Genomic DNA, 24777 nt, shown 5'->3' with positions numbered 1-24777 from the left:
GGACATGGGGTTAGGAGGAGCCTGGCAGTGAGAGGGTTACACAGCCACTGCCCCGTGCCAGGAGCTGTGGGGGCTCGGAGTGAGCCCAGCCGATGGCTGCCATCTGCTCCTGGCACCTCAGGCTGTGCCGGAGAGCAGGGAAGGGAGAAAACAAAACCCTGGAAGTGGGCTCTGGCAGGGAGTGCTCCACTCTGGCCAACACACCAAAGACCTATGGGGTGTTTGAATGGCTGCAAAATGCTGCTCTGTCCATCCCCATCACTCCCAGAGATGGGAGTGCTGTGCTTCTGGTGCTCCACACCAATGTTTGTTCTCCAGGAGGAACACAGCCCCTAGGGATGTCTCCAAGCTCATCCTCCTGTGGACGCGGAGAAGCCCATGGGAATACTGCTCTGAAGGGCATCATCCTACAGGGCTCAGGCTTTGCTGTTCCCCAGCAACACACAGCCCTGTCCCCATCGCTCACCGCTCCGGGAGGGCATCCAAGGGAGCTGCCTTCATAGCAGCCACTTACAGCCAGAACCGGGCAGCACCGCGCGCACTGCCGGGCAGCCCCGAGCCAGCAAGCGCCGGGGGAAAGAGGCCAAACCCAGCCCCACATCCCAGCCCCCCCGGGGGCTCAGAAAGAAGTCCCATTCATCATCCAGCCTCTGTTTGTTTTCTGCACTCTGCTAAGCTCAAACAAGCAAAACAGATTAGCCGGTCTCATTTGTTTCCTTCTTAATTACACCTCTTCGGTGCTGATGTAATATTTAAAGATTTGGGTTGCTAAGGATGAAAATCCACCTTCCCCCTCCTACACCCACCTTGGCTTTTCATTCCCATCATGAAAAAGCCCAGATGTTGTTGGTTTTTTTTGGTGGGGTATTTTTTCCCCACAAAAAACTCTAATTATTGAGGAATTCAGAAACTCTGAATTCAGAAGCTGCCGGAGAGCGCTCAGGTTGTCAGAAACAGATGGACTGGAGCTGCAACTTTTCATCACTCTATCCAGCCCCCCCGGAATGGAGGGCTGCATCTGCAGCACACACAGCCCCAGATAACTTCAGCTGTGTCTCCCCCCGCAGCAGTGCTTTGCCATCAATAGGACTTCCCAGGAAGCTGAGCAGCTGCGCGCCAATGGCTGTGGGATGAGCTCCTCGTCCGGGGAAGGAGAGAGCTCTTTATGCTGTCATCCCCACCTGCAAGTCCCCCATGGAGCTTCCCAGGGTGGGTGTTAGGGCTAAAGGACCTAAATCAGAACCATGAGAGGGTGGGAGGTGGGAAGCAACCCCAGCGCAGCCCAGGCTATGGGGCAGGCAGTGACATGGGGATCAGGACATTTGCCACTCCTGCGTGCCCACGTAGTCCCCCAGCAGCATCTGAGCTGCAGCACAGATAGAACACCATGGAGACAATGGGGACACCCCACTGTACAGCCCCCCCACGCCACCACACACCACCTCCAATCCACCCACATGCAGAATCCCATCCCCAGCACCAACCCAAGGCACGCACCGACTCCCAGCTCCGGCTCCATCTGGGTGCCATGCGGATGGCAGCGCTCAGCTCGGCGATCCGCGCTGGCTGGCGGAAGAGCTGCAGGAGGGCTGGCAGGGCTGTGCCGAGCCGGCTGCGCAGCTTTCCCACGGTGGCATTCAGGACACCCCACTGCGTCCCCTCCCTGTGCCCGGCGCTGTGCATCCCTCCCAGGGCTCCACACCGCCCTGTGGATGTGGGGTCCGTGGGGTTGGGAGCTGGGGGCATTTCGGATGGTTTGGGTCTGGCAAACACCTGCAGGCACACTGCAACCTGGGGGCCCTGCAGCACTCGGGTTATTCAGTAACTTCTCCCTCCCCAGCTGCAGCGAGCGCTGCTCTTTCCCAGTCATGTGAGCTGTGGTATTCCAGCTTGAGGCCTCCAGCTCTGGGTCTCATCCAGGTGTGTTTCTGTGCGGGGGGAGGGCAATGTAGAGCACCCGGATAACAGGACAGAGAGGACAAAGCCCCATCCTGCAGCGTTGTGCCAGCTGGGTACCACGAGGGACCCCAGGCCCTTCCCCTCCACAAAACCCCAAAGCTGGAATGTGAGGATCTTTGAGATCCCTTCCAACCCAAGCCATTCCACAGTTTTACAAAAGACACAATTCTGGGAAAAAGAACCATGGCAAGCCTCAAACCAAAGGAATTTTACCTTCAAGGATGTAGGGTCTTATTTTAAGCTTCCCCTAAAGAGCGCTCTTGTCCTCGGTGGCCTTCATCCACCTCCAGCCCCAGTGAGCCCCACTGACCCCCAGCCGTGCTCACCACCATCCCGCAGTGCTGCTCGGTCTGAGCACAGTGCCAGGCAGGTGCTCCCCTGGAGGCTGTGGCCGCTCCCCTGCACACACCGTGCATTGTGTTTGAAGTGTGGGAGAAACCCTAATGGGAGATCCATTGTCTGCATAATGGGCACCGAAGGTAGGTGAGCTCCGGGACGAGCCCAGGGAATGGAGAGGGTGGAAATCAGCCAGGCAAAGTGCCTTGGCTTCCCTGTGGCTGGATCTCACCCCACACAGATGGGGTTTATTTTGTGGTTGGGAGCAACGTAACGCAAGCAAGGAGGGAACACAGATCCACACACACCGGGTTGCTGGAAGCAGGGGTTGTAGCCAAAAATAGGAACAAATAAGTTGGATCCTACCCAGCACAGCAGCACAGAGGCTGAGGGATGTGTAACCCTGAGGCTGGCTCTGCCCCGGGCATGCAGCCAGAAGCAGTGTCACCCATTGGATTTACAAGCCTGAAAATAGCCCTCTGACAGCAAAACCCTACCCGGGACTCAGACTGGCCACAGTGGCACCATGTCTGACCCCAGTCCCCAAGAGTGGGGCATCCCAGCAGCACAGGAGGGGGTCATTGCAACAGGGTGAGAGTGGGCTGGGAAACAGCCCCGTAGCTACTGGAATGGGACAACCATGTCCTCCAGCCAGCTTCAGGACACCCAGCTGGAACGGGAGTTTTGGTGACCCAAATCACACTGCAGAAATGGGGACAAGGATCTAATGGGTACCACAGAGCATCCCTGTCCATGGGATCGGGTCTGTGGGGCTGTTCCTATGCCAGCTGGGGATCCACCGGGATGCCCAGTACCCCCCAACAGGGACATGGTGCCTATGTGAGTACAGCCAAGGCAGAAAGCCCGTGCTGTAGTGGGGCATTCCCAGGGAGAACATTGGCACCACATTTCTATCACCATTCCAGTGGGTTCCAATAGGATATCAAGATAGTGCTCCAGAACTCCCAGCCTCACAGTTTGCCATACAAACACATAAAGCCACCCCAGCCCCAAAAACCAAGGAACAAACAGCTGTCAGGCATAGGAGAGCCTTCAGCTGGTTTCTCTACCTGTGCTGAAGGCATGGCACGATTCTTCGCCTTGCGAAAGAAGCTGCAGCTGTGACATCTGGGACACAAAGCTTGGAACTGTGGATGGTTACCCCTCTCTGGACAGGAAAGTGTCCTGCAGGGCTCTCCCCGGGTGTCAGTGTCCAGCAGAGCCCTGCGAGGTCCCTGGATACTGGGTTCAGATTTCGGGAGACGAACACCCAAGGTCAGGGTAAAAATAGAGATGAGGAAAGGGAATCTGCTGAGCAATGGGAGCAGGGGGGCATGGGGTGGGGGGGCAGGCACTGGGGGTCAAGGCAATCCCTTCCCCTGCAGGTGGGACCCCCAGGGCCACTCACCTCTGTGCTGACATTAATCTCTCCAATGAGCAGAGCAGAATTAGCATCCACACCTCAGAGCTGTGTGAGTTTGGCATTCATGTATCTCATTTTTCAAGTTCAGCTCAGTGGAAGGTTTCAGGATCCGCTTAATTTCAGGGGAAGATGTGCACATATCTGTATCGGGAGGGAAGGGTCTCCCAGCAGCCCTGGGGACACAGTGCCACCACCACACCCCCACTGGCAGCGGGCGCATCCCACTCCCCTCTCGCTCCCTGAGCTTCCCGGTTGCTGTGCAGTATTAATGGCTCATGATTCATCAGCAGCAAGCCGAGGATGACAGACACATGCATGCACCCCGTGGCTTTGCAACGCGCACGTCCGCATGCAGGGACTCAGACCCAGAGGAGCCTCAAATCCCCAGACATCACCACTGAGGTTATCTGGGACTGCAATTTGGATTTATCCCCTTAGAGGTGCCAGGCATGAGAGCTCAGCACCTCCAGCTCCATGCTCAACACTGTCCCACCCCACCCAGCACCAACCAGTTGTACTCTGGACCACTGGGAACACACAGGAGTTACTGAATACGTGAGCTATGAGGTGAACCCAACATTCAACCTGCAGACAAACCTGGGGGGCAAAGCCTTGGGCATAGTGGGGCGTTGAATGGTGACTCTCTGCCCCCAGACTCCAATTTCCCTCTTGTTCCTTGCTTCTCCCATCTCTCCCATGCAAACTCCCGGGACGCGGCTGCCCTAATTGCTTCCCACCTCCTGCAGGCTTTGAAAGATGAAAAGCCCTCACCAGGATAAAGTGTTGAGCGCTCATGGGTTATTAATGGCAAGCCATCATTATTTTACCTTTCAAGCACCCGGGTGACAGCAACATGGGAAAGGGCTGGGGAGGAGGAAGCAGCACAAACCCACTGCAGCTTTCCCCTCCATCCCCTCCCATAGGGCCCCCATTGCCACGCTCCACCAGGAGGCTGGGCAGATTGATGGCAAGGGAGCAGCGAGCGAACAGCACAGCAGATGTGTGCAGCCCATGGGGCTCAGCCTGCCGTGGGGGGGCCCAGCGGGGACACACACCCCCCAGCAGCACCCAGCCCAGATTGATGGCCCAATGTACCGTGCTCCACCCAACCACCATCAGTCATTGTCCCCAAAGAGCTGAGAACGGGCAGTGTGATGCCAATGAAGATAAGGAGGGCAACGTGGGGACTCCGTACCGAGCACCAAAGACAGAGACTGGGACACTATGGGACATGGATGGAGAGACTGGCGTACCCCCTCCCCCCAGGGATACACACACCATGGGTGACACATGGCAGCCCCACGGCGTGGCTGGCAGCCAGGGGACACGCTTGTTTTCAAAGTGTTTTTTATTGGCATAAATAATTCATACACTGTCACCTCACCAAACACTGCACGACAAACCACGGGGACAAGGGCTCACCACTCTGCGGTCACGGAAGGTCGCACTCAGTCAGACAGCAGAAATTATAAATACTTTCTTAAAGTGTAGAAAACGTTATAAATGTTACTGTACAAATTTACATCGGGGAGATCAATCGTGCCTTTCTCAGCTTTTTTTTTTTTTTTTTTTTTTTTTTGTATGTGTGTTTTTCATTATTTTTTTTTTCCCCACCGGAAACAATTGCTCTTTCCCAGTGACAAGAGTTTTGCAACAACAACAACAAAATATATATATATATATTTATGTATATATTTATAAAAAGGAAACAGAAGGAGGAGAAGGGAGATGAAAACCAGCTCATTCTGCAACGGTCAGAACTAACACGGAGAAAACAAAGCAGCCACCGAGTTCAGTTTGAAACTGTACAGGATTTCGAGCTCTTTAGATATGTATATATCTATATACATACATATGGAGATATGTATATATATTTATATATACCTTATGTACAGGAAAATGTAACAGCGCGCTTTAAAGGGAACGGAAATCAAGAAGGCTGGCAAAGCTTCCCAGAAAAATCACCATTTGCAAAACAAAAATAAGTTAAAATAACTTAAATAAGTTAAAATAAATAAACCTAGGAATGATGCAAGCGATGGGTACCAACCAGTGGTGGCCAAGCACAGCCTGGTTGAGCAACCCAACAGCGCACGCAGAGTTTGGGGCCATGCAGGGGCCAAGGATGCACCATGGGATGGTTTCCTCTATGTGGAGCTGCTCTCAGAGTGCCCCCAAGCCCACCCCCATGCCTCCCAAACCCACCTCCAAACCCCATGTATCTCACTGGGTGGGCGCCCATTGGCAGGCATTGTGCAGAGCGGCTCCCACCTTCTCTCCATGTGGAAGGGCTGAGATATTTAAAATAAAAAAAGCAACACAGATCCAGGCACAAAGCTGGACTTAAAAAAAAAAATAAATAAACCCAAAGAATGAGAAAATATAAATATACATTTTTTTTATAATTAAGACTTTCAAAAATAAGAAGGCATGATGCAAATAGCATGGCTGCACCAACAGCCGCTACTGTGCTGAATGGAAGGAAGGGAGTGCTTGTCTGGGCTTGTGGATGGATAAATACAGGGCAGCTCTTTCTGTTGGTGCTGTTTTGTAATGGCTCCCTTGGATGGAAATGTTCCTGGGAGGAAAAAGGGGCAGAAAGAGCAGTGGGGTGGTTGGGCTGGGCACAATTGTTGGCCATAGCTTTACCCAGCTCCGTTTGGCTGGCCAAGGGGCAACGGGGAGACGCGTGGTACTTCTACAAGGACCGGGGCAATGGGAAGCCCCAGTCAACAGCACTCATCTGATGGACATCTACCAACAGCTGGAGGGACCCCATGAGGAGCGGTCAGCAGAAGGCTTGGGGCACAAAGCACACCCACAGCAAGTCTTTTAAGATTGATGTATCCCATTGCAAACCTGCACAGCATCTATCAGGCTTTGTCACCCCATTGTTGAGCATCGCCTCCATCGTTCCAATTCACACCTAGAGGGCTCACACCTCCTTGGAAAACAAAACCGAGAGCTGTGCATTGCTTCTGCATCTGTCAGTCAACATGGGCATGGTTCTGGACAGGACAGAAGGGGACAGGGCACTGGAACAGCCCCCTCCCCAGCACCCACAGACCCCTGGATGAAGGCATTGGTGAGAAGTCAGAGAGGCTCTGAGGTTTAGTGCAACGTTTATGGCACACACACAGAGAATGGAGAGAGAATTGTTTAGGTTGGGGTAGGACAGGGCACTGGGGTTTTTTGGGGAGGGCAGGGGATGAGAAATTCCATCCTTTGTGCAAACAGCCAGGAGGCAACCATGTGGCACAGAAACGACCTGAAAAGCATCACCCTGAGCCATGTACAAAGAAACCTCTTCCCAGGACATTCTTAGAAAGGACCTTCAGGATCTCTGCTCATATAATGATCTGCCCAGCGCTGAACAGAGGGCTTTAACCTTCGTTCATTTTGGATAAAGTGGTTCAGACACCAACAGTTTGAGACATACAAGGCCGATCGCTTTGCAACATCTCTGAGTTCAAGCCAACTTACAGCATGGCTGAATTATTCAGGATGGCTCCCAATGAGCAATTATGCTCAATAAGATCCTGAAAACACAATTTTCTCTCCACTGCCGTGATGATAGCTCATGTAGAATGAGCTCAGGGAAAGGGAAACACCAGTATGAAGTGCTCAGATGGCAGCACCAAAGCACAGCACATCGGCTCTGGCTGTGGATGCATGGGGATGGCTATGGGGCTGGGAGGGGGGCCCTGGCTCTGCACAACCAGAGACTGCTCCCCTTGCTCCATCCACCAGTCCTAAAACCCAACACAGCCCACAACATCTGACAGACATGAGCACCACAGCTATAACCAGTGGGAGAGAAAGAGAAAGGCAAGATGGAAGGGGTGGCAGATGAGCTCCGTGGCAGGCACAGAGATGAGCTAGTGGAGCTGGGCCCTGCAGAGGAACAGCCTGGGGAGGACCTGGTCACAGCCAGGAGCACAGAGCCACTTGTGAAAGGTCACCATTGCCGTGGTGAGGGGCCTAGGAGAGGGCACTGAGGGTGCATTTCCCTGTGGGGAGCAGCTAATAGCAGCGACACAAACCCACAGATCAGCAGCACTCCCTCCTTAGTTTTCTACTTTTAAAATAAAAACACTAGGAAATTAAATAAAATCCCCTAGAATGAAAAAAACAAACCCCAAAAGAGCGCTGTGAGCACTGACCATACTGATTGGGATCAGAGAAACCCTGGGGTTGAACAGAAGCCACCTGCCCTTGCACATCTTGGGACCGGCAGCCCTGCAGCCCCATGTGAGCACGGCCCCTGCTGTCTGCCTGCCACCACGGTGTCCCCATGCATCTCTGCCCATCAGTTCCTCTTCAGTGCAGGGAAAGGCTGTGGTGGTTCTATCCCATCCCAGTCCATCCCACAGTGCCCACTGCTCTTCCTTCCTTGGCACATGAAGGAGAGCAGAGAGGAAGAGGAGAAACGCAGGGGAGGAAGGCACCATCCCTCAGCTCCTCTGGTCACAGCCTGGAAAGGAGATGAGATGGCAGAGTCAATGTGAGGCGCTGTGTCCAGCAGCACTGAGGTCCTGCAAAAGAGCCCCATGCATCAGCAGGACCCCAGAGGGCTTTTGTCTCCTGTGCCCGTGCCCTTCGTGTAGGACTGCTTTGGATCTGACCATGACAATGCCCAGACCCCCAGCAGTTACACATTCCACTACTTTGGAGTTCAGATTTCCTTGCAGAGCCACCCCCAGTGCCTGCTCAGAACACAAATTGGCGATTAGCTCCCATCCTGATCATTGATGGCTCAAGTTCTGGGTGATATAGGGGACATCTGACCGCTGGCTGCACAATGTTCCCAGGAGCACTGAGCACGTGGGGACACGGAGGTGGTACAGAGTCACTTGAGCTCCTACCTTGGAGCATAGGTAGGGTATCAGGGACTTACTCTGCTGACTTCCAGAAGTGCCCAGGGTGGGAAAGGCGACGGTTGCGCTTTGGCAGTTTCTCCAGCATGTCCATGAGCTTGGTGAAGGTGGGTCGCTCCTCCTGCTCGTAAGCCCAGCAGAAGAGCAGGATGTCCTGCAGCCATGCACAGCGAGAGGTGAGCACATGGAGGTGGTCCCACAACCATTGCCCACACACCATACGCTCACCCCACATCCCCTATGGGGAACCCTTTCCCCACCCCACATGGCCCCACTAGGGAGCCCTATCTCCATCCCATACCCCATGAAAGGGACGTGTTCAGCATCAAGACCAAGCCCCACCAGCAGAACCCTTTGCCCAACACACATCCCCTATTCCACCCCCCACAATGGGTCTGTTTGCCCCATGGCACCCACCGAGATCTCCTTGCCCATCCCGATCTGGCTGAGGTTGGGCTTCATCCCTCGCCCAACCTGCCATATTATCGCCTCTGCCGGTTGTGTCTTGAATGGCCATTCTCGTGCATGCAGCTCATACCAGATGGTGCTGGGGAGAGAGCAGTATCAGGACCAGGGTCATTCCAAGGGGGGGACACCCAAATGTCACCTAACATGTCCTTACCCAAACCCCATCACAACCAACAGAGAGTGCTCAGCATCTTTGCTTCACCCCCAAATAGGCCACCAATGTCACTCAGTGCTCAGTACAAAGATACCACTGCTCCCATTTCCCAGATGGGAAAACTGAGGCCAAAAATCCCGACACAGAGGAACATCCCATTCACATTCCCTGAACTGGGGGAATATCCCTTTCGTCACTGCATGACATCCTGAGCTACTTCCCCTCGCTCAGAGGCAGCATCCATCTGAGGCACCATCTCCTGTGGGTGGGCAGCCGTGTCCACAGCCATTGTTTTGTTCCACGTTTATAATATCTACCCTGATGAGACATAACTGTGTGCATGACAGCAGTAAGGAGACTGCATGCTTTGGCTGCTGCTGCAGGCACACACCAAGATGTTCAGTGGGGAACAGGCAGACCCACTGCAGAAAAAAAAAAATAAATCTGAGTAACAGTCTTAGCTTGATCAGATCCCCTAATTACTTTTTTTTTTTTTTTTTTTCCTGAGCTGACATTCTGCCTTGGAGGAGGGAAGATCCAAACTCTTTCAGCTTTAATTACTGCAGTTTTGATGGAAATATCGCCTCGGATAACAGCTTCACGTAAACTAATCACTGCAGCCTGCAGTCTTTAAGGTGTGCGTGATAAGATTAATCCACTGGATAAAAACCACAGCCCTACACTCGCCTCGAGAAAGGTTTTATCAGGGTGTGATGGGACTCCTGACACAAAGGATGCTTTCTACTAGATAAATAGCAGGAGCGATGAGTCGGTCGGCTGAGCGTTCCCGCTGAAGGAGACTCATCAATTCTCCCCTGCTCAGTCTTTTGGCATCTCCTCCCCTGCATGTTCAGCCCTCAGTGACAGCCACGGCTGCTCAGACCATCTGCAGGCACCCAGCAGGGAGGATTGGAGGGCTCTGGGAATTTGTGGGCCAGTATCTGCATCCCATAGCATCTTCATCTCACTGCATCGCCCTGCTGCATCCCTATCCACTGCATCATTCCACCACATGTCCATCCCACTGTATCCTCATTACACTCATCCCATCATCTCACCACAATCGTATTCCATTGCATTTCCATTCTACAAACTCCTCATCCCATTGCATCATCTCACCATGTCCCCATCCCACTGCATCCCCATCCTATGACATCCTCCTCCCGCTGCATCTCCATCCCACCATGCCTCCATCCAGTTGCTTCACACTACCATGCTCTCATCCTATCCCATCTTCATTCCACTTCCAGCTGCTTTCCCATCAGTACCCGTGCTAAGAAGAGACAATTTCCCAGATTCACCCTTGTCTGTCTGTGACACAGGGGGGTCTGGGGGCTTTTCACTCAAATTCTTTTGAAGCAGGCTCATGCCTCAGTGATGGCAGCAGGTCACAACCAACACTGCCCCACCAGACACCCATCACACAGCAGGGACTCACCCCAGAGCAAAGACATCCGAATGCTTGGAGAAGGGCAACTTGTCCTCCTCAGTGTCAGGCGAGAGCTGGCGGATGATCTCAGGGGCCAGGTGGCACAGCCAGCCATTCTGGATCCGCAGTTTGTTCTCCCTCCTGTAAGAATATGAAGCCAGGAACATGAGTGCTGGGGAGGACAGGGAGAACCACTATTGTCTCCCAGACCCTGCTCCCCATCTAAGCCTGGTTTTCCCCTTAGGATCCTTGCAAGTCTGGGCTTTAGCCCCACTGTGACAAATGTCAGCAGGCACGATGTCTTCATATCTGTCTCTGGTGGAAGGGCACAGCTAGGGCTGGTGCCTTGGTCTGTTCTGGCACTCACTGTCACCCCCCCATACAATCACAGAATCATGGGATCATTCAGGTTGGGAAAGACCTCTAAGATCCCCAAGTCCAGTTCCTGCCCACCCCACCACGCCCACTGACCACATTCCCCAGTGCCACATCCCCACAGTTCTGGAACACTTCGAGGGTTGGTGACACCATCACCTCCCTGAGCAGCTGTGCCACTGCATCAGCACTCTTTCCAAGAAAAAATGTTTCCTAATATCCAACATAAACCTCCCATGGCAAAACTTGAGACCATTACCTCTTGTACTTTGAACCAAAATTCTTCAGAAGAGCAGGTACAAACATTTCCTTGGGTGAATCCCACCAGCTTTAACATCTGAGCTGGTCCTGCTTAGATCTGAGCAGAAACCAGGGACCTCCAGGGGTGTATTCCAACACAACTCACCCAACCACAGCCCAGCAATCAGTGTTTCCAGATGTTTGATCCCTTCCAGCCCATCATTTCCTTATCTTTTTAAGGTCCCCCCAGTGAGTACAAACACATTGGGATCACTTGGCAACAGCTGAGGATGACGCTGGTGCCTTCCTCCTCCCTTCCTCCCACAGGCACTTGGATGCACTGATGGCACAACTTGCTCTCTCCTGCTCCTTCCAGAGCTGCTTGACCAAACCAATGCTTCACCAGGTAACAGAGCTCCCCTGTACCCACTCTCCTGTGTGAAGCTTTCCCATTTGTATCCTGGTGACAGCACACACTGATGGAGCCCTGGACTCAGTCAATGCCCCAGCAACAGTTCTACCAGCAGAGAAGGCTGAGCTCCAGAGCAATCCCAAATTTGGCTAAATCGTGGCAATTTCACAACTTCATAACCAACCCAGGCACATCACAGAACAAGAGAGCAGCAGTGAGAGCAGAAGAGCTCTTCAGGCCACTCTAAACCACCTCTAATTACAGAGCAGCCCTATCAAGCCCTGCAATATTTAAATACATGAAAAATAAATATATGGAGCAACCCTATCAAGCCTGCAACGTTTAAATATGGGAAAAATAAACATCTGGAGCAGCCCTACCAAGTCCTGCAACGTTTAAGTACAGGAAAAATAAATATCTGGAGCAGACTTACTGAGTCCCACAGTGCTTAAGTGCAGGAAAAATAAATACAATTTCACCAAGATAAGATGCCAGGTAACGAGTTCTCTGCAGAGTGTGCGGTAGGCATGATAGCCACCTCATTTTTCAGCAGAGTGTTTGTATCAGTGCACCTAAGTGCATTCAAGGCAATCTTGTGCTAGGAGGATGAGGAGGGTTTTTAAGTGATGGCATTTTTAAACTCTAGTGAGAACTGGCCAAGTAGTAGTTCTCATTCACATCTGTGCATGAAGTAACATCACCATCCTCAGTCTGGCCTGCCAACATTTGCTTCCATCTCTACACAACCGTAAGACACCATAACCACCCATGACAACTTAACCTGAACAAGGAGATCAGATTTGCAGGCACTTTCTGCTTCAAAATCCATGGTGAACGATAGGTGCAAATTCCAACAGGAGATGCACGTGGGTCCTACAGTCAAGGGAAGCCACCCCAAAAAGCTCCTTGGACAGGAATTTCTGCACTGTCCTCATTTTTCTAGCAGAATGCCCATTGTTTCTAGCGAGCCTTGTATGTCTAGACAGCTCCATGTGTCATCTATCCTCTACTGAGCAATCTCCTTGGCTTCACCACCCAAGTGGCATCCTGACCTTGAGCATCATCCCATTTAATTGGGTACTCATCTCCCTGCTGCCTCATCTCACATTTCATCTATGGAGCTGCATTGTGGAAATAGGGAAAGGCCATGCATGGAACATCCCCATCCAGTAATGCATTCAGGCCCATTCAAAACACCAGCTGCTTTCTTCTACTCAGCATTCCCAAAAGCTTTGTCCTTAGCAAAATTTGGCCATTTTTGCCCAATCCAGTGCAAAAGCCTCCAATGGAGGAAACCGTAAGGGCAGGACCAAAGTCCACCATCCACAAAAGCCCACCACGTGCTGTTGGCGAGGACAAATGAAAAACAAGAGGGGCAAGTGGGAATTGCAAAGTCAGCAGCATTTTTTTGGTGTTGCTCAAAGTAAAAGATAAAACCTTAATTCTTTTTCTCCTCTTTCATTCCCCCCTCATTCTAGCTTTGCTTTTCTCCCCTGAACGGCTGTTGAAACTCTCCATGCTGCTAAGCCTACAGCTTACCACCCTCCCAAAACACTCCCAAAAACATTTAGTAAGGAACATTTACCAAATGTGCCTTATTTCAAACCCAAAGAGACACCAAAATGTTGCAAGGCTGTAAATGTCCCGAGCTTGGCTCTCTGCTCGCTGCGCTCAGTTAAGCACAGGCACCGTGGCCAGATGTCCACAGCAACCCAAAGGTCAGCATACAGCACTGCTCAGCAGCCAGGGAGCTCAGGATGGAGCAGATGCTGGTGGATTTTTGGGATATTGCTGGGGGATGGCTGAAGCAAAGCCAAAGGACACTCCAAGCCCCTTTGTCCTCATGCCCACCAAGGCTACAAAGCCAGGCAATGAGGAAAAGAGCTTTTGGGGTTCCTTTCCCATGCCCTCGGCTCTAGGACCAGGGATGAAGCATGGGTTTCCATTGCACCACATCCTACCTGCCTGCCTGGAGAACTCCTGAGATGCTGAAGAGGCCGAAGTCCGTGATCACAACCTTCCCGTTGTCATAGAAAACATTTTTGGACTTGAGATCTTTGTGGAGGATCCCTTTGGCATGCAGGTACCCCATGCCCTAGGGTGGAGGAGAGAAAAAAACAAAGCTGACAAAGAAGCACACAGAAACAGGATAACAGCAGAAAAGGGGTAACCTCAGCAATGATTGCTGATCGATTATGCTGAGAAACAGCAAAGCTGCTCACTTCCCTGAAATCCTCTGCTGAAAAATCAGTGATAATGGTTTTGCCTTCTCTATCAGGGTTGAGAGCAAAAGGGGAACAAGTCAGAGCTCTCCACCCCACTACTACATTCCCTGCTGAAGCCATCGGGGCTTCCCACATGTGTCCCAGCACAGTGAGCTGGAAAGCAGAGCCCGGCAGGAGCCCTGCCTTAATGTCTTCCCCTAGGAAAAAAGACTTGGCAGTTAATTAAAATGATTGCTAATGATGCAAAAATAAGGCCATGGGTGGGAAACCCAAACTCGCCTGCACCAGGCTCGTAGAGCATCGTTTGATGGAGCTGCCTGTGGGCAGACCTACTGCTCACGGGGATATTCATCGGGCTGCAGCAAGGCCCATGGTGCTGTCTCAGTTTTCATCCTCAGAAGCAGAGTAAGGAAACTTCTTCTAGAAGGGGGGACCAGAGGGTAAATGCTCGACGGGCCAGCAAGCTGTTGCTTGAGAGAAATTATCTGTTGCCCATCATCAACATGGGAAGGTTGAAATGGGTTTCCATCATCCCAGCATTGAGCACTTCATATAGACACAGATGCCCCAGGTGCCAGAGCCAAATTAATTAGGGGTCTCCAAGCCCCAGCACATGAAGCAATGCTAAGTTTTGAAATCTGCTGTAAAATACCACCATTGCCTTCTCACGTTGTGTTCTTCGTGCAGTAGATGTATGGTTACTGCAAATATTGTCTGGTGATTTGGGGTTGTTGATCACCTCCCAAGTAGCTTGTGAAGGCAGCTCATCCCAAAGCCCACAGCACTCTAAAATCTGTGTGCACAGCTGGAACATTGGGGTTGTCCATGAACCTTAAGAGGAGCCCCCAGGACTGCAAGAGATTTGGGAACAGGTTGGACTGCAGAGTTGGGATGCAGGGGTTCGAGCAGTATGATAGAAGAGGATGCTTGCCAAAGGGGCTGTGGATGCTGATGTTCAGATTGAGGCATGACCACCCTCCAGACATGCCATCAAGCCTCCTGCAATGACTCTGCTCTGCAACATGGGGCGCAGGGAGGCTGGAGTGCAGGCTGCAGGATAGAAGCACAGAGCAGCCCTTGCTGAAGGCACTCCTAGAGCAGCAACCAGTCCTTCAGATGAGCCACAGCTTCCACAGGGGATGCCACAGATCCCACATATCCACAAATTCCAGGCCTGAGGATGAGCTGAGCCAACAAGCCTGGCTCAGTGTCACCTTCCTTTGCTCCAATGTAAACGAAAATCCAGCTCCCTCTGCCGGCTTTGCTCCTAAAACAAATCAACTTTCAGCTCCGAGGATCACGGTGGAACAAGAGCCTTTGCACCCGGTAATCCCATAAACTTCAAGAATCTCCTGACTCATGCAGGGAAGCAAGGATAAAGCCATACAAGTGCAGGGTAGTGGGGCTGAAACTCCTCACATGGTTCAAGTGGCACCTCCTCTGGGTGATGCTCCCCAGCCAATTAACTTCTAATAGCAGCTTCACTGCACCCCGCATGCACTGAGGGCAGCTCCACATCTGCTGTCTGTTGTGGGTTGCAGGAACCAATGAGAGCTTTGGGACTCCAACACATTTCTAATGCAGCAACCTCCTAGCTGCTCCTGCAGACCCTGATCAGCACAAGGAGACATGACTGGTACTGGGAAAGGGTTGACCTGAGCCATTAGCACCCGCTGTGAGCATCTGGGAGGCAAGAATATGTGTGATGCCTGTGACATTTGCTCAGCAGGAAAAAGTCATCTTTTTGAAACGGAAAATACAGATCAGAAAGAGAAGAATAGAAATAGGGAAACAGACATTGGACACACCAACTTAAGGCTGGAGCTTGCAAGAAGGTGACACCACCCAGCTTGGGGTACCCCTGGGGCAGACACAGAGCTCCTGTGGCACACCGTGGCCAGGTACACCATGAAGGTGCATGGTCCACCCCTAGCTGCCCTTGGACTCAGCCCCTGGAATTTGCTGGAGGCGTTGCCCAGCCTTGATCTGCTGGGATGGGACACATGTCTGGTGCTTTAGGTATCATTTTGTGTTAAATTCTCATAGAGCTCTCCTTGTTGCTGATGTATGCTGAGCCGTGATGTCCATAGGACCTCACTGCTGTCTGTGGGGATGCTGAACGCCGCCTTGCACAACACTCTCAGACATTGGGTTTGGATTATGAGCTCTGTGTGGAGCCAGGAGTTGGACACAATCCTTGTGGGTTCCTTCCAACATGGGATGTTTTGGGATTCCAGGATTTCATGGCCTCTTCCCTGTTACAGGCTGGAGATAGAAGGTCCCATCTGCAGCGTTCACTTGAGGTAGGTCAAGGAGCTCAAAGCCAGAGATGCTGCTGGTCCCAGCACCCTGTGCAGCTCCACTGGGTGCCCATGGCAGACAGCAGTGTCCCACCTGACCACAGCATACCTTCACAATCTCCTGTGCTATCTGCCTCGTCTTGTTGACATCCAGGACGATTTTGGCGTCTCTCACCACCGAGTAGAGAGTCCGTCCTTTACACAAGCTGGAAGGACAGGAAAAGGGAGAAGCTGACAAACTCCTGCTGAGCAAAAATCCCCTAATATCAGCACCAGTGGTAGGGGTTACACAAATTGCTGCCAGAGGTCAGAGGCCCCCATCCCCAGGTCCCAGCCACCAGCTGGACCTCTCCCTGAGAGCTTTATTTTGTGCCCACATCTCCTCCCACCTCTTCGCCTGTGGGATACAATGCTCACAGATGTAACATGAGTCAAAAGAGGAAAGACAGGGAGTAAGGAAAAAAAAAAAAAAAACACAAAAAAACCCCCAATGCACTGTACAATGTCCTCCAATTTTCCTTCTGATACCAATTACAGTAAAATCTATTTACAGAGCCTTAATTACCAAAGGCAGCTGTAGGGGGAGAGGGGGGGTGCATATAAACCAATTAAAAATATATTGACATTTGAATATCATAATGGAAGACGTGGGTGGATGCTGCCTTGACTCCCGCCCACCAAAAAAAAAGGGCTTTTTTAGCTCCTCTACATCCACCCACGCTCATTATAGGCAACTTTAGAAAGATGGGACTGGATACCTGTGCCCAGGAAAAAAAGCACCAGGCAGGCGCGCCTCTCGTTAGATAGGCTGTGAGCACAGCTGTTAATTGATCTTGTTATCGAATATGAAGACACAGGTTCTCATTCCTATCCTCCTGCCCACCGCCAGCCCCTGGGATGCAAACCACAAGGAAATGTCTGGATGCCCACAGATTTTTACCAAATTTGGGGCTCACCTCCAGAATGGGGAGTAAAGCTGTGCTCCCGCAGTGCTTTTGAGGTTCGAATGGGTTGTGGTTGGGATTGATCCTTGCTTGCTCCTTCCAAATAGGATCACAGCTCCCACAGCCCCTCCTGCCCCAAAGCCAAGAGTGGCTCACAGGCACCACTTCCAGGTGAGGCAGCTAAGCAGGAGTGGGAGCAATCCAAAACGTCAGAACTTTGGGCAAGGCAACAGCATCTCTCAAAGCATCTCATTGCTGTTGTGTTGGAAGGCAGAAGCACCAGCCCCTCCTGTGGCCACTCTGCCTCCTTCCACCCAAATCAGCCACTTTATCTGCTGGAATGGTTTGGCTGCCATTATAGACAAATAAGAGCTTTTCTGAAGTGCTCTCAATACTGCTTGGAAATAAGTTATAAAGGAAATCTCTGCCCTTGGCTTTCTGCAGCTGGAATTAAAGGGTGCAAAACAGTAATGGATGTGAATTCTCTTTCCATGGAGAGTTTTGTTGTTTTGGTCTTTTTTTTTTGCGCTGGTTTGAAAAATGGACCTGTAGGGCTTGGGCTGCAGAATGCAATAGGCTCCCTGCCCCTCACACACACACAGCCCAGTTCTCCATGATCCCAAGCAAACACTGATTTCCCTCCGGAGCAAACAGTTACCAAAAGTTGCTTATGGGTTGGATTAGTCATGAATCAACGTTACAAATTAAACAAAGAGCTTAGTGCTGGGACGGGCTGTGATTTCAGCCCTGGAGTGAGTTAAGATCAGCTGTTTTCCCTGGAAAAGGGCTGATTAAGAGGAAAAAACCCTCCCATTTCTGCATCTCTAAATGACAGTGATAACCCACAGCCCCTTTCCAACAAGATTCCCATCTCTTTCATTTACAGGTAGGGGGAATTCTTTGAACAAGTCATTGGCCACATACGCCACAAGCTTGGTGCAAGGACAGCAGTTGCCAGTGGGATACGGCACAGTAGGACGCGGCACGTAGAGTAAGGACATGCCACCACCACTCCTCCAGCCCCAGGGATACAACCCCATGACTCACTCCTTACATTCCCCTGATGAATAACTCTGACTTAATTGCGAGCGATGCCAGTGCAGCCACAAAGCCCTGTTTGCACCTATTATGCAGCACCTGAGCCTATTGAACCAACACCTGCAGAACCTTTTCATGGCAGCTCTCAGTAATTCGGGCCCTTCTCATTCCTTGCCTTTCCTTTCTGCTTGGAGAAGTCACTGCTGAAAGGCTGTGGGCCGACAGAGCTTTGGATGGCGCGTGACACCACAGCGTGACACTGGGGACAATGGCACCTGAGCTGTGCTTTCATCTGGATCCCAGCTCATCCACATCTGAAGAGTACATCCCTAAGCAAGCATTCATCTCTTCCACCTGAACCTCTTTATTTGCATCCATCAGCAAAGCAGGCTGGTGACATGAGACCGAACCCAACCAGAGCCAGGGTGAGATGCTCGATGACTCCAACCCATGGTCTCTTGATCCCCATATCAACCTTAAATGTCCCCTTGCAGGCGCCTCAGCCCCAGGACAGCCTGGCCCCATCCCACTGCAGGTGCTCACTATTCAAAATGAGTTTTTGAAGTGTTCAGCCAAGCAAACCAAATCCCAAATTGCTTTATAAACATGCTGCATTTCACCAGTGTGGGCTGGAGACATCAGCAATGGGAGCAAAGTCAAAGCGACTTGCAGAGGAATGATTCAGGAAGGATGAGCTAGGGAGAGTAGAAGCACTGCCTCTCGGTATTTTTCTCATTTGATGTGGAAGTAGCCTCATCCTCCTTGCAATTTTGATGGTCATCAGCTCGATAGGGTCTAAGACCTCAGCCCAGCTCCTGCTCACTCATGCTGGAATAAATTCAGTGTCGATGGCACCTCAGTGGCTGCGCTCAGGTCGTGATGCCATTACTTTAGTAGGATTTTTGTGCTTTCCTTCACTCTGCCCAACCATCCGCACAAATGTCACGGGGGCCCATTAAATGGGATCGCTTTGAACACCCCAAAGTGATAAATGCCAGACCCCAAGAAGCTCATTGCTCGCTGCTCAATTGATTTATGGGAAGCAGCTGAGGTGCCATGGTGATGGCCAGCATCCTATGCCCAAGGGAGAGACAAGAAAAGAGAGTGAGAATTAATAACAAGAGCTAGAAGCAATAGAAGACTGAGAAATCCCAGTGTCACCGGGACACATTGCAGCTCATTCCTTAGCCACCCAATGCCCTAAAACCAAGCACAGACACCTTCCTGCCCCAGGACTACATTCACTTCATTTCCTGCCCAACTGCTATGCCCTCTGGGAGCCGCCTTTCCTCTCCACACCCATTGTTTTGCCAAACTCTGTGGGCTCTCCTTCCTCCTGGGGACTGGAGGCACACAAACACTCCTTTCAGTCAAAACAAAGCATCAATCCCAGGCATTGCAAGAGCCCTCCTGCCGAGCAGCATCCTCCCAAACCCAGACCCTCCCGGAGCATCACTTGAGGGGGAAAATCCCCAGGAAAAAATCCAGCTCCTATGTGAAGCATACTAGGACTGCACAGCCAGGTTCTCCTTGGCTTTATCAGCCAGGAAACACTTGTTTCCAACCTAACACCTCCCAGAGCTCTGGCAGCAAGGAGCCAGCCACCAGCAGCAAGGCTTCAGCCCCACAGCCAAACTGCCCCAGCACCTACACTTTGTGCAGAGCAAAGTTAGCAGGGACTTTCGTCCCCTGACTGCATCCTCCCTACTGTCCTGGGATGGGAGCAACAGACACAGCTGTATTTTCCTCCTCAGCATTACAGAGTAAGGCTGGGGGAGGAGGAGGGAGAGCAGCCTCCCTGCAAAGTGCCTCCAAGTCCATCACGCCTTGGGAAGCAGCCAGTTATTTAGAAAAAGCAAACTCCATGCATTTTTATTTCAAGGAGATAGTGGCAGAGGAGACGAGCTCTGCTACAGCTGCTTGCAAAGCAGCTCCAAGGCAGGGGAATGCAAAGCAGCCCCTGTCCCCAGTGGCTCATCTGCTGCAAACAAGTGGCCCCTGAATGCTGCATCTCTCATTCCAGCACAAAGCACCACAGACACCACACCGGTGCCTATCTCACCCCCAGTCCCTCCCCTCTCTGGGTATTTCGGTCTCTCCTAGCACTGCCATTGAGCATCACTGTCTGCGGGCAGAAGATATATGCTCACTTAATGTATATATTAATACACATATTGACTTTCCCTTTGTCAGTCGTTATCAAGATTTATCCAGCCTGATGGCCTCTTATTGATTGAGAAGAAGTGTATTCCCACGGGTCAATCCATTCTGAACCATCCAGTGGCAAGAAGTCAATACCTATTTATTATATGATCTACGAGCTTCATTACTCTAAATGCTATGGAAAGCAAAAGGTGGCAGAAGCCAGAGGAGAAAAACAACAGAAAAGGGAAGGAGGCTGTTTGCCAAAGCTGGTGTTGGGGGACTCAAGCGTGGGGAGGTTCAGAGGATGCAAAACCTTGCACCCGAGAGAGAGAACCCCATCCTTTGCATCCCGTTAAATATTTATCCCCAGCTCCCTGAGCTTTAAGGTCTGCAAGTCTCAAATCCTGTGCAACTGAGCCGGGATGTAAATGTCAGGAGGCGAAGATCTCCCCTTATTCCCTTAGTGCAGAATTATTGGGAAGTGCAGAGCTTCCAGGTACTGCGTTGCTGCCCCTTTGTCCCCGCAGCCCATTCAACCATTGTGATCACGAACCCTTTCATTCCTTTTCTATTTGGTCCCAGACCAAGCATGGTTCAGGACATCCGTATGCTCTCCCCACTTCCAGATGCTCTCACTGGTCATCCTCAGCACCACAGGGACTGGCTACGGGATATGCTGGAGATGCTCCATCTGCAGCAGAAGAATTCAGAGTTCCTCTGTTGAAAGGCACCTTCGACAAATTAATCCTCCTTACGTAGCTCTTATCAGGTTAATTCATAATGTTCTTCAGCCATCTCCTTGGTCTCCCAAGAAATCCCATATACCAAATTGCTCAGCCCCACCCCTGCATTCAGAAAGGGTCTACAAGCACTGAAATGTGGGTTCTCACTCCCTACTTTGCAGCCAGTGAAGGGCTGTGGGGTTGCTTCCCGTAGCTCCATGCTCATCTTACAGCACTACGCTCCCATCGCTCGTGCTCAGGAATAATTAAGATGAATGTTAACTGTCCCCACTGCTCATTACCCAAGAGAAAATCCATTAGCAGCTCCGGCGGAGCCACCACCGTGCAAACAACCACTGAATTCCCACCAGCAGCCAAATCTCTCTCTCTACCTGACAGTCAAGGACACATCTCAGGGATGAAGCAATGGTTAATGCTGCAGTTTCCCCACTGCTCCCAGCATCCCAGGCCACTGTCATCACCCTGAACTGCTCCCGGTATCCTGGACCTCTCCTTGTCCAGCTGACGTCACATCGTCCTCTCACTGCAGTGCCCAGCCATCATCTCTGCCCTTTACCAAGACAGAAGAGCCTCCGAGGCTGTGTTATCTGTTATACCTGCTATTCCAGCAAACAACACTGGATAAGGAGACGTTCATGAAGCAGAGATCATTAGGACTGTGAGCATGCAATACTCAGAGATGCCGCAAGCCCAAGCTGTATTCCAGGCAATCATACAACGCTGTACTTAGACCTTACAAAGGAGTGCAGGTGGGGAAGAAAAGAAAGCTGAGCGGTGTGCTTTTCAGCTCTAATATTAATGCATCAAGCCACTGTGGTGCACACATTTATTTTGTCAAACTGTCAAAAACGGCACCTGAGTGGTTTTATATAAAGAGGTATTAGGATAGAAAACACTCCAGAGCTAAAATATACATAGATATCTAACGCTCCATTTCTGGGATTGAATAGGACTGAAAAGCCCAGCAAAGGGCTTGCTGCTTTGATACAGCAACACAGACTTTCTGGAAATTCAACTTCACCTTGGGAAAACTTCTCTGAGCAGCACCACAGCAAGCCCTGCAGCAGCACACGTAGGCTGGAGGTGAGGGAAATAGCTGAATATTCAGAGAGAAATTTATTTTAAATGCTGTCATGTTAGGCCTCGGTGAGCAGGAGACGAGGGGTAATTCAAAGTATTTCTCCAGCAGTGCCTCTGTGACTGTGCTGAAGGCAGCATCTCCCTCCCCTGGCCCCATCCCAAGCTCACCTTGAGCCCCACACACAATTATTGGTGTACTGTGGGGGCAAATACTTTGGGAAAGAAAGGAAATGCTCCAGTAGACCATAACTCATCTCGCAAGGTCTTGGGATTGAGGAGTCCCCACGAATGAGCTCCAGCTCCTTGGAGCCCTTGAATGTGCTCAGTTTTCTCCAGTTCTGCTGCCCTTCTGCCTTTCCTTGGATGATTTGGCACCACAGTTGCACTCTTTTAATCCTTCAGATGCCCAAACCATCCATTCTCTCAACACCAAGTTATTCACAAAACCTGCTGATTGGTGTTTTGCACGCCCCAAACCCCATCTCCCATTCACACACAGACCCAGGAACCATATAAGAGCCCCATGGAAATAGATGCTGCCAATCCCATCCCACAGCCAGCACCACACTGAGCTCCTTCTGATGAAAACAAACCACCAGGCTCCACTTCTACAAGAGATGCATCACGGGAGGTCCATCACTTCCCGAGAGAGAGGAGATCCCTGTAGGGCTGGAAGCTGGCATGGCCAAGTGGAGGATACCCCTTTAGGGACAGAGGCTGGCATAACCAGCTGGAATTTGGCCCTTTAGGAATGGAGATTGACACAACCATCTGGGAGACTGGCCAGCTTCACCTCTCAGCACCTTGATGAGAAGCTGATCACGTGAGAAAACATTTTGGGATGAAAACCTGACAAGATCACGATGCTGGGTCTCACCTGGTGATGATGGCAAGGTGAGGAGGGCTCATGCAGGCTCCCATGAAGAGCACCACGTTCTCGTGCCGCGTCTGCCGGTACGCCATCACCTCCCTCTTGAAAGCCTTCAGCTGGTCCTCGTTGTCCCGCTCGATGTCAATGAGACGGATGGCCACTTCTCCGTGCCAGCGGCCATGGAAGACCTGCCCAAAGCGGCCCTTGCCAATGAGCTCACCAATCTCCAGCTGCTCAAAGGGGATGTCCCACTCCTGCAGGAAGATGCTGGTCTGGCTGGCTTTGCGGGGGAAGTTGCGGGTGGAGAGGAGTGAGAGGTTCATCTCCTCAAAGTCATCCTCTGACTCTTGAGCCTCCTCGGTGCCTTCCTCATTCTGTGTGGGGACAGTAAGGTGGACACGTGGGGAGCAGCACCCATCTGCCACCTGGGCATTCAGTGGGGCTGCTTTGTGCAACGTGCCATAAAATGGGAAAATGCCGCCAAGGAACATCCTCAAACCCATGCCCGCCCCCACATCAAACTTTCAATATGTCTCATAATATCTCTTCAAATACTAACTTGAGGGCAGACACAAAGCCCACAAGGGATCCACTGCATGGGGTGGGACACAGGTGCAGCACAAAATCCCGGAATCATCCAGGTTGGAGAAGACTAAATCCAACCACCAAGCTGACCTACTGAGACCCATCACTGATCCATGTTCCTTTGTGACTGGGCAGGACAGGCCTGGCTGATAATTAGGCTATCATTTGGTTCCCATGAAACACGCCTTGAAATACATATAATGCAGGTGCCAACAGAACTCAAGGCTAAGCCCAAACAGTTCTGTGAGTTGTATCTGAAGGTGTACAGATGATGAAGGCATCAAAATGCCAAGCCCCCGTTCCCTGTCTTAAACAGCTGCAGATTTTGAACTTTTCCTTCCACTCCTTATGCAAAACACACAGCATCTCACCCACACAGCATCTCACCTCTGACGTGGGCTCCACTTCAATTTGAAGTAATGGATTTCCTTCCAGGCTGTCAAAAAAACCAAGACACAACAACCACAGCATGAAAACTGACATTAGGTACATCATCTTCCCAAGGGATATGAGAAGTGCTTGCTGATCTTTAAGGCATCCCTATCCCTAAAACAACTTCCCCAAAAACAAGTTAAGATCCTTCAGACCACATCAGGCGTCCAGCCTGGACAAAGATCCCAGCCATTAAACCCCTCTCTTTCAAACCCTTCCCAAATGGCATTTCCAAAAGGACATCACTCACATGGGGTTGGATGTGACGGGGTGCAAGACCACCTGTGGGGCTCGGGTTGGCGTCTCAGGTACCACATCTAGGGAGGAGAGAGTGCAGTGAGAGTAGGATAGGGAGCAAAGCTTCAAAACCTTGGGACAAGCCCTTGTGCTATTCAGTCTGGTTATGAATTAGCATCCCTACCCTGCAGAACCTTCAGAATGCATGGTTCAGCAGCAAGGTATTGGGTTTTGGTAGAACCCCATCTTCATGCAAAATCCAGCCATGCACCCACCCCCAGTAAGGATGAAGGTGAACTGGGTGGATCTTGCCCATCTCCAAGGGGATATCTCAGTACTCTGCACCATAGGAGAGACTTTTGAGGGGACATACCTGGGAAAATGAACTGCTGCTTGTACTTGTAGTAATGGGAGGCTGCAAAAGAGAGAGTGGGCTTAAGCACTGACCCTGACACCATGGGTCTGTGCCCAATCCTCTACCATGAGATCTGACCCCGAGCACAG

The 24777-nt window shown here is 51.3% G+C and overlaps 1 protein-coding gene across 1 annotated transcript in view; it reads right to left on the bottom strand.

Moving 5' to 3' along the window:
- Positions 1–8611: 8611 nt before the first annotated feature.
- The window catches only part of KSR2 (kinase suppressor of ras 2), a 47597-nt gene continuing 31431 nt past the window's right edge, over positions 8612–24777 (bottom strand). The window contains exons 12-20 of the mRNA XM_085238650.1: positions 24647–24688; positions 24287–24353; positions 23992–24040; positions 23026–23393; positions 16308–16404; positions 13635–13768; positions 10656–10787; positions 9013–9142; positions 8612–8749 (exon numbers count right to left, since the gene is read on the bottom strand). Coding sequence (XP_085094776.1) covers positions 8612–8749; positions 9013–9142; positions 10656–10787; positions 13635–13768; positions 16308–16404; positions 23026–23393; positions 23992–24040; positions 24287–24353; positions 24647–24688 — 1157 coding nt within the window. The remainder of the gene's footprint in view (positions 8750–9012; positions 9143–10655; positions 10788–13634; positions 13769–16307; positions 16405–23025; positions 23394–23991; positions 24041–24286; positions 24354–24646; positions 24689–24777) is intronic.

This window comes from Meleagris gallopavo, chromosome 17 (genome assembly GCF_905368555.1).
Source record: "Meleagris gallopavo chromosome 17, MGAL_WU_HG_1.1, whole genome shotgun sequence".
NCBI classification, from domain to species: domain Eukaryota; kingdom Metazoa; phylum Chordata; class Aves; order Galliformes; family Phasianidae; genus Meleagris; species Meleagris gallopavo.
The sequence above is the reverse complement of the archived record's forward strand: the minus strand, read 5'-3'. Positions and strand labels throughout refer to the sequence as shown.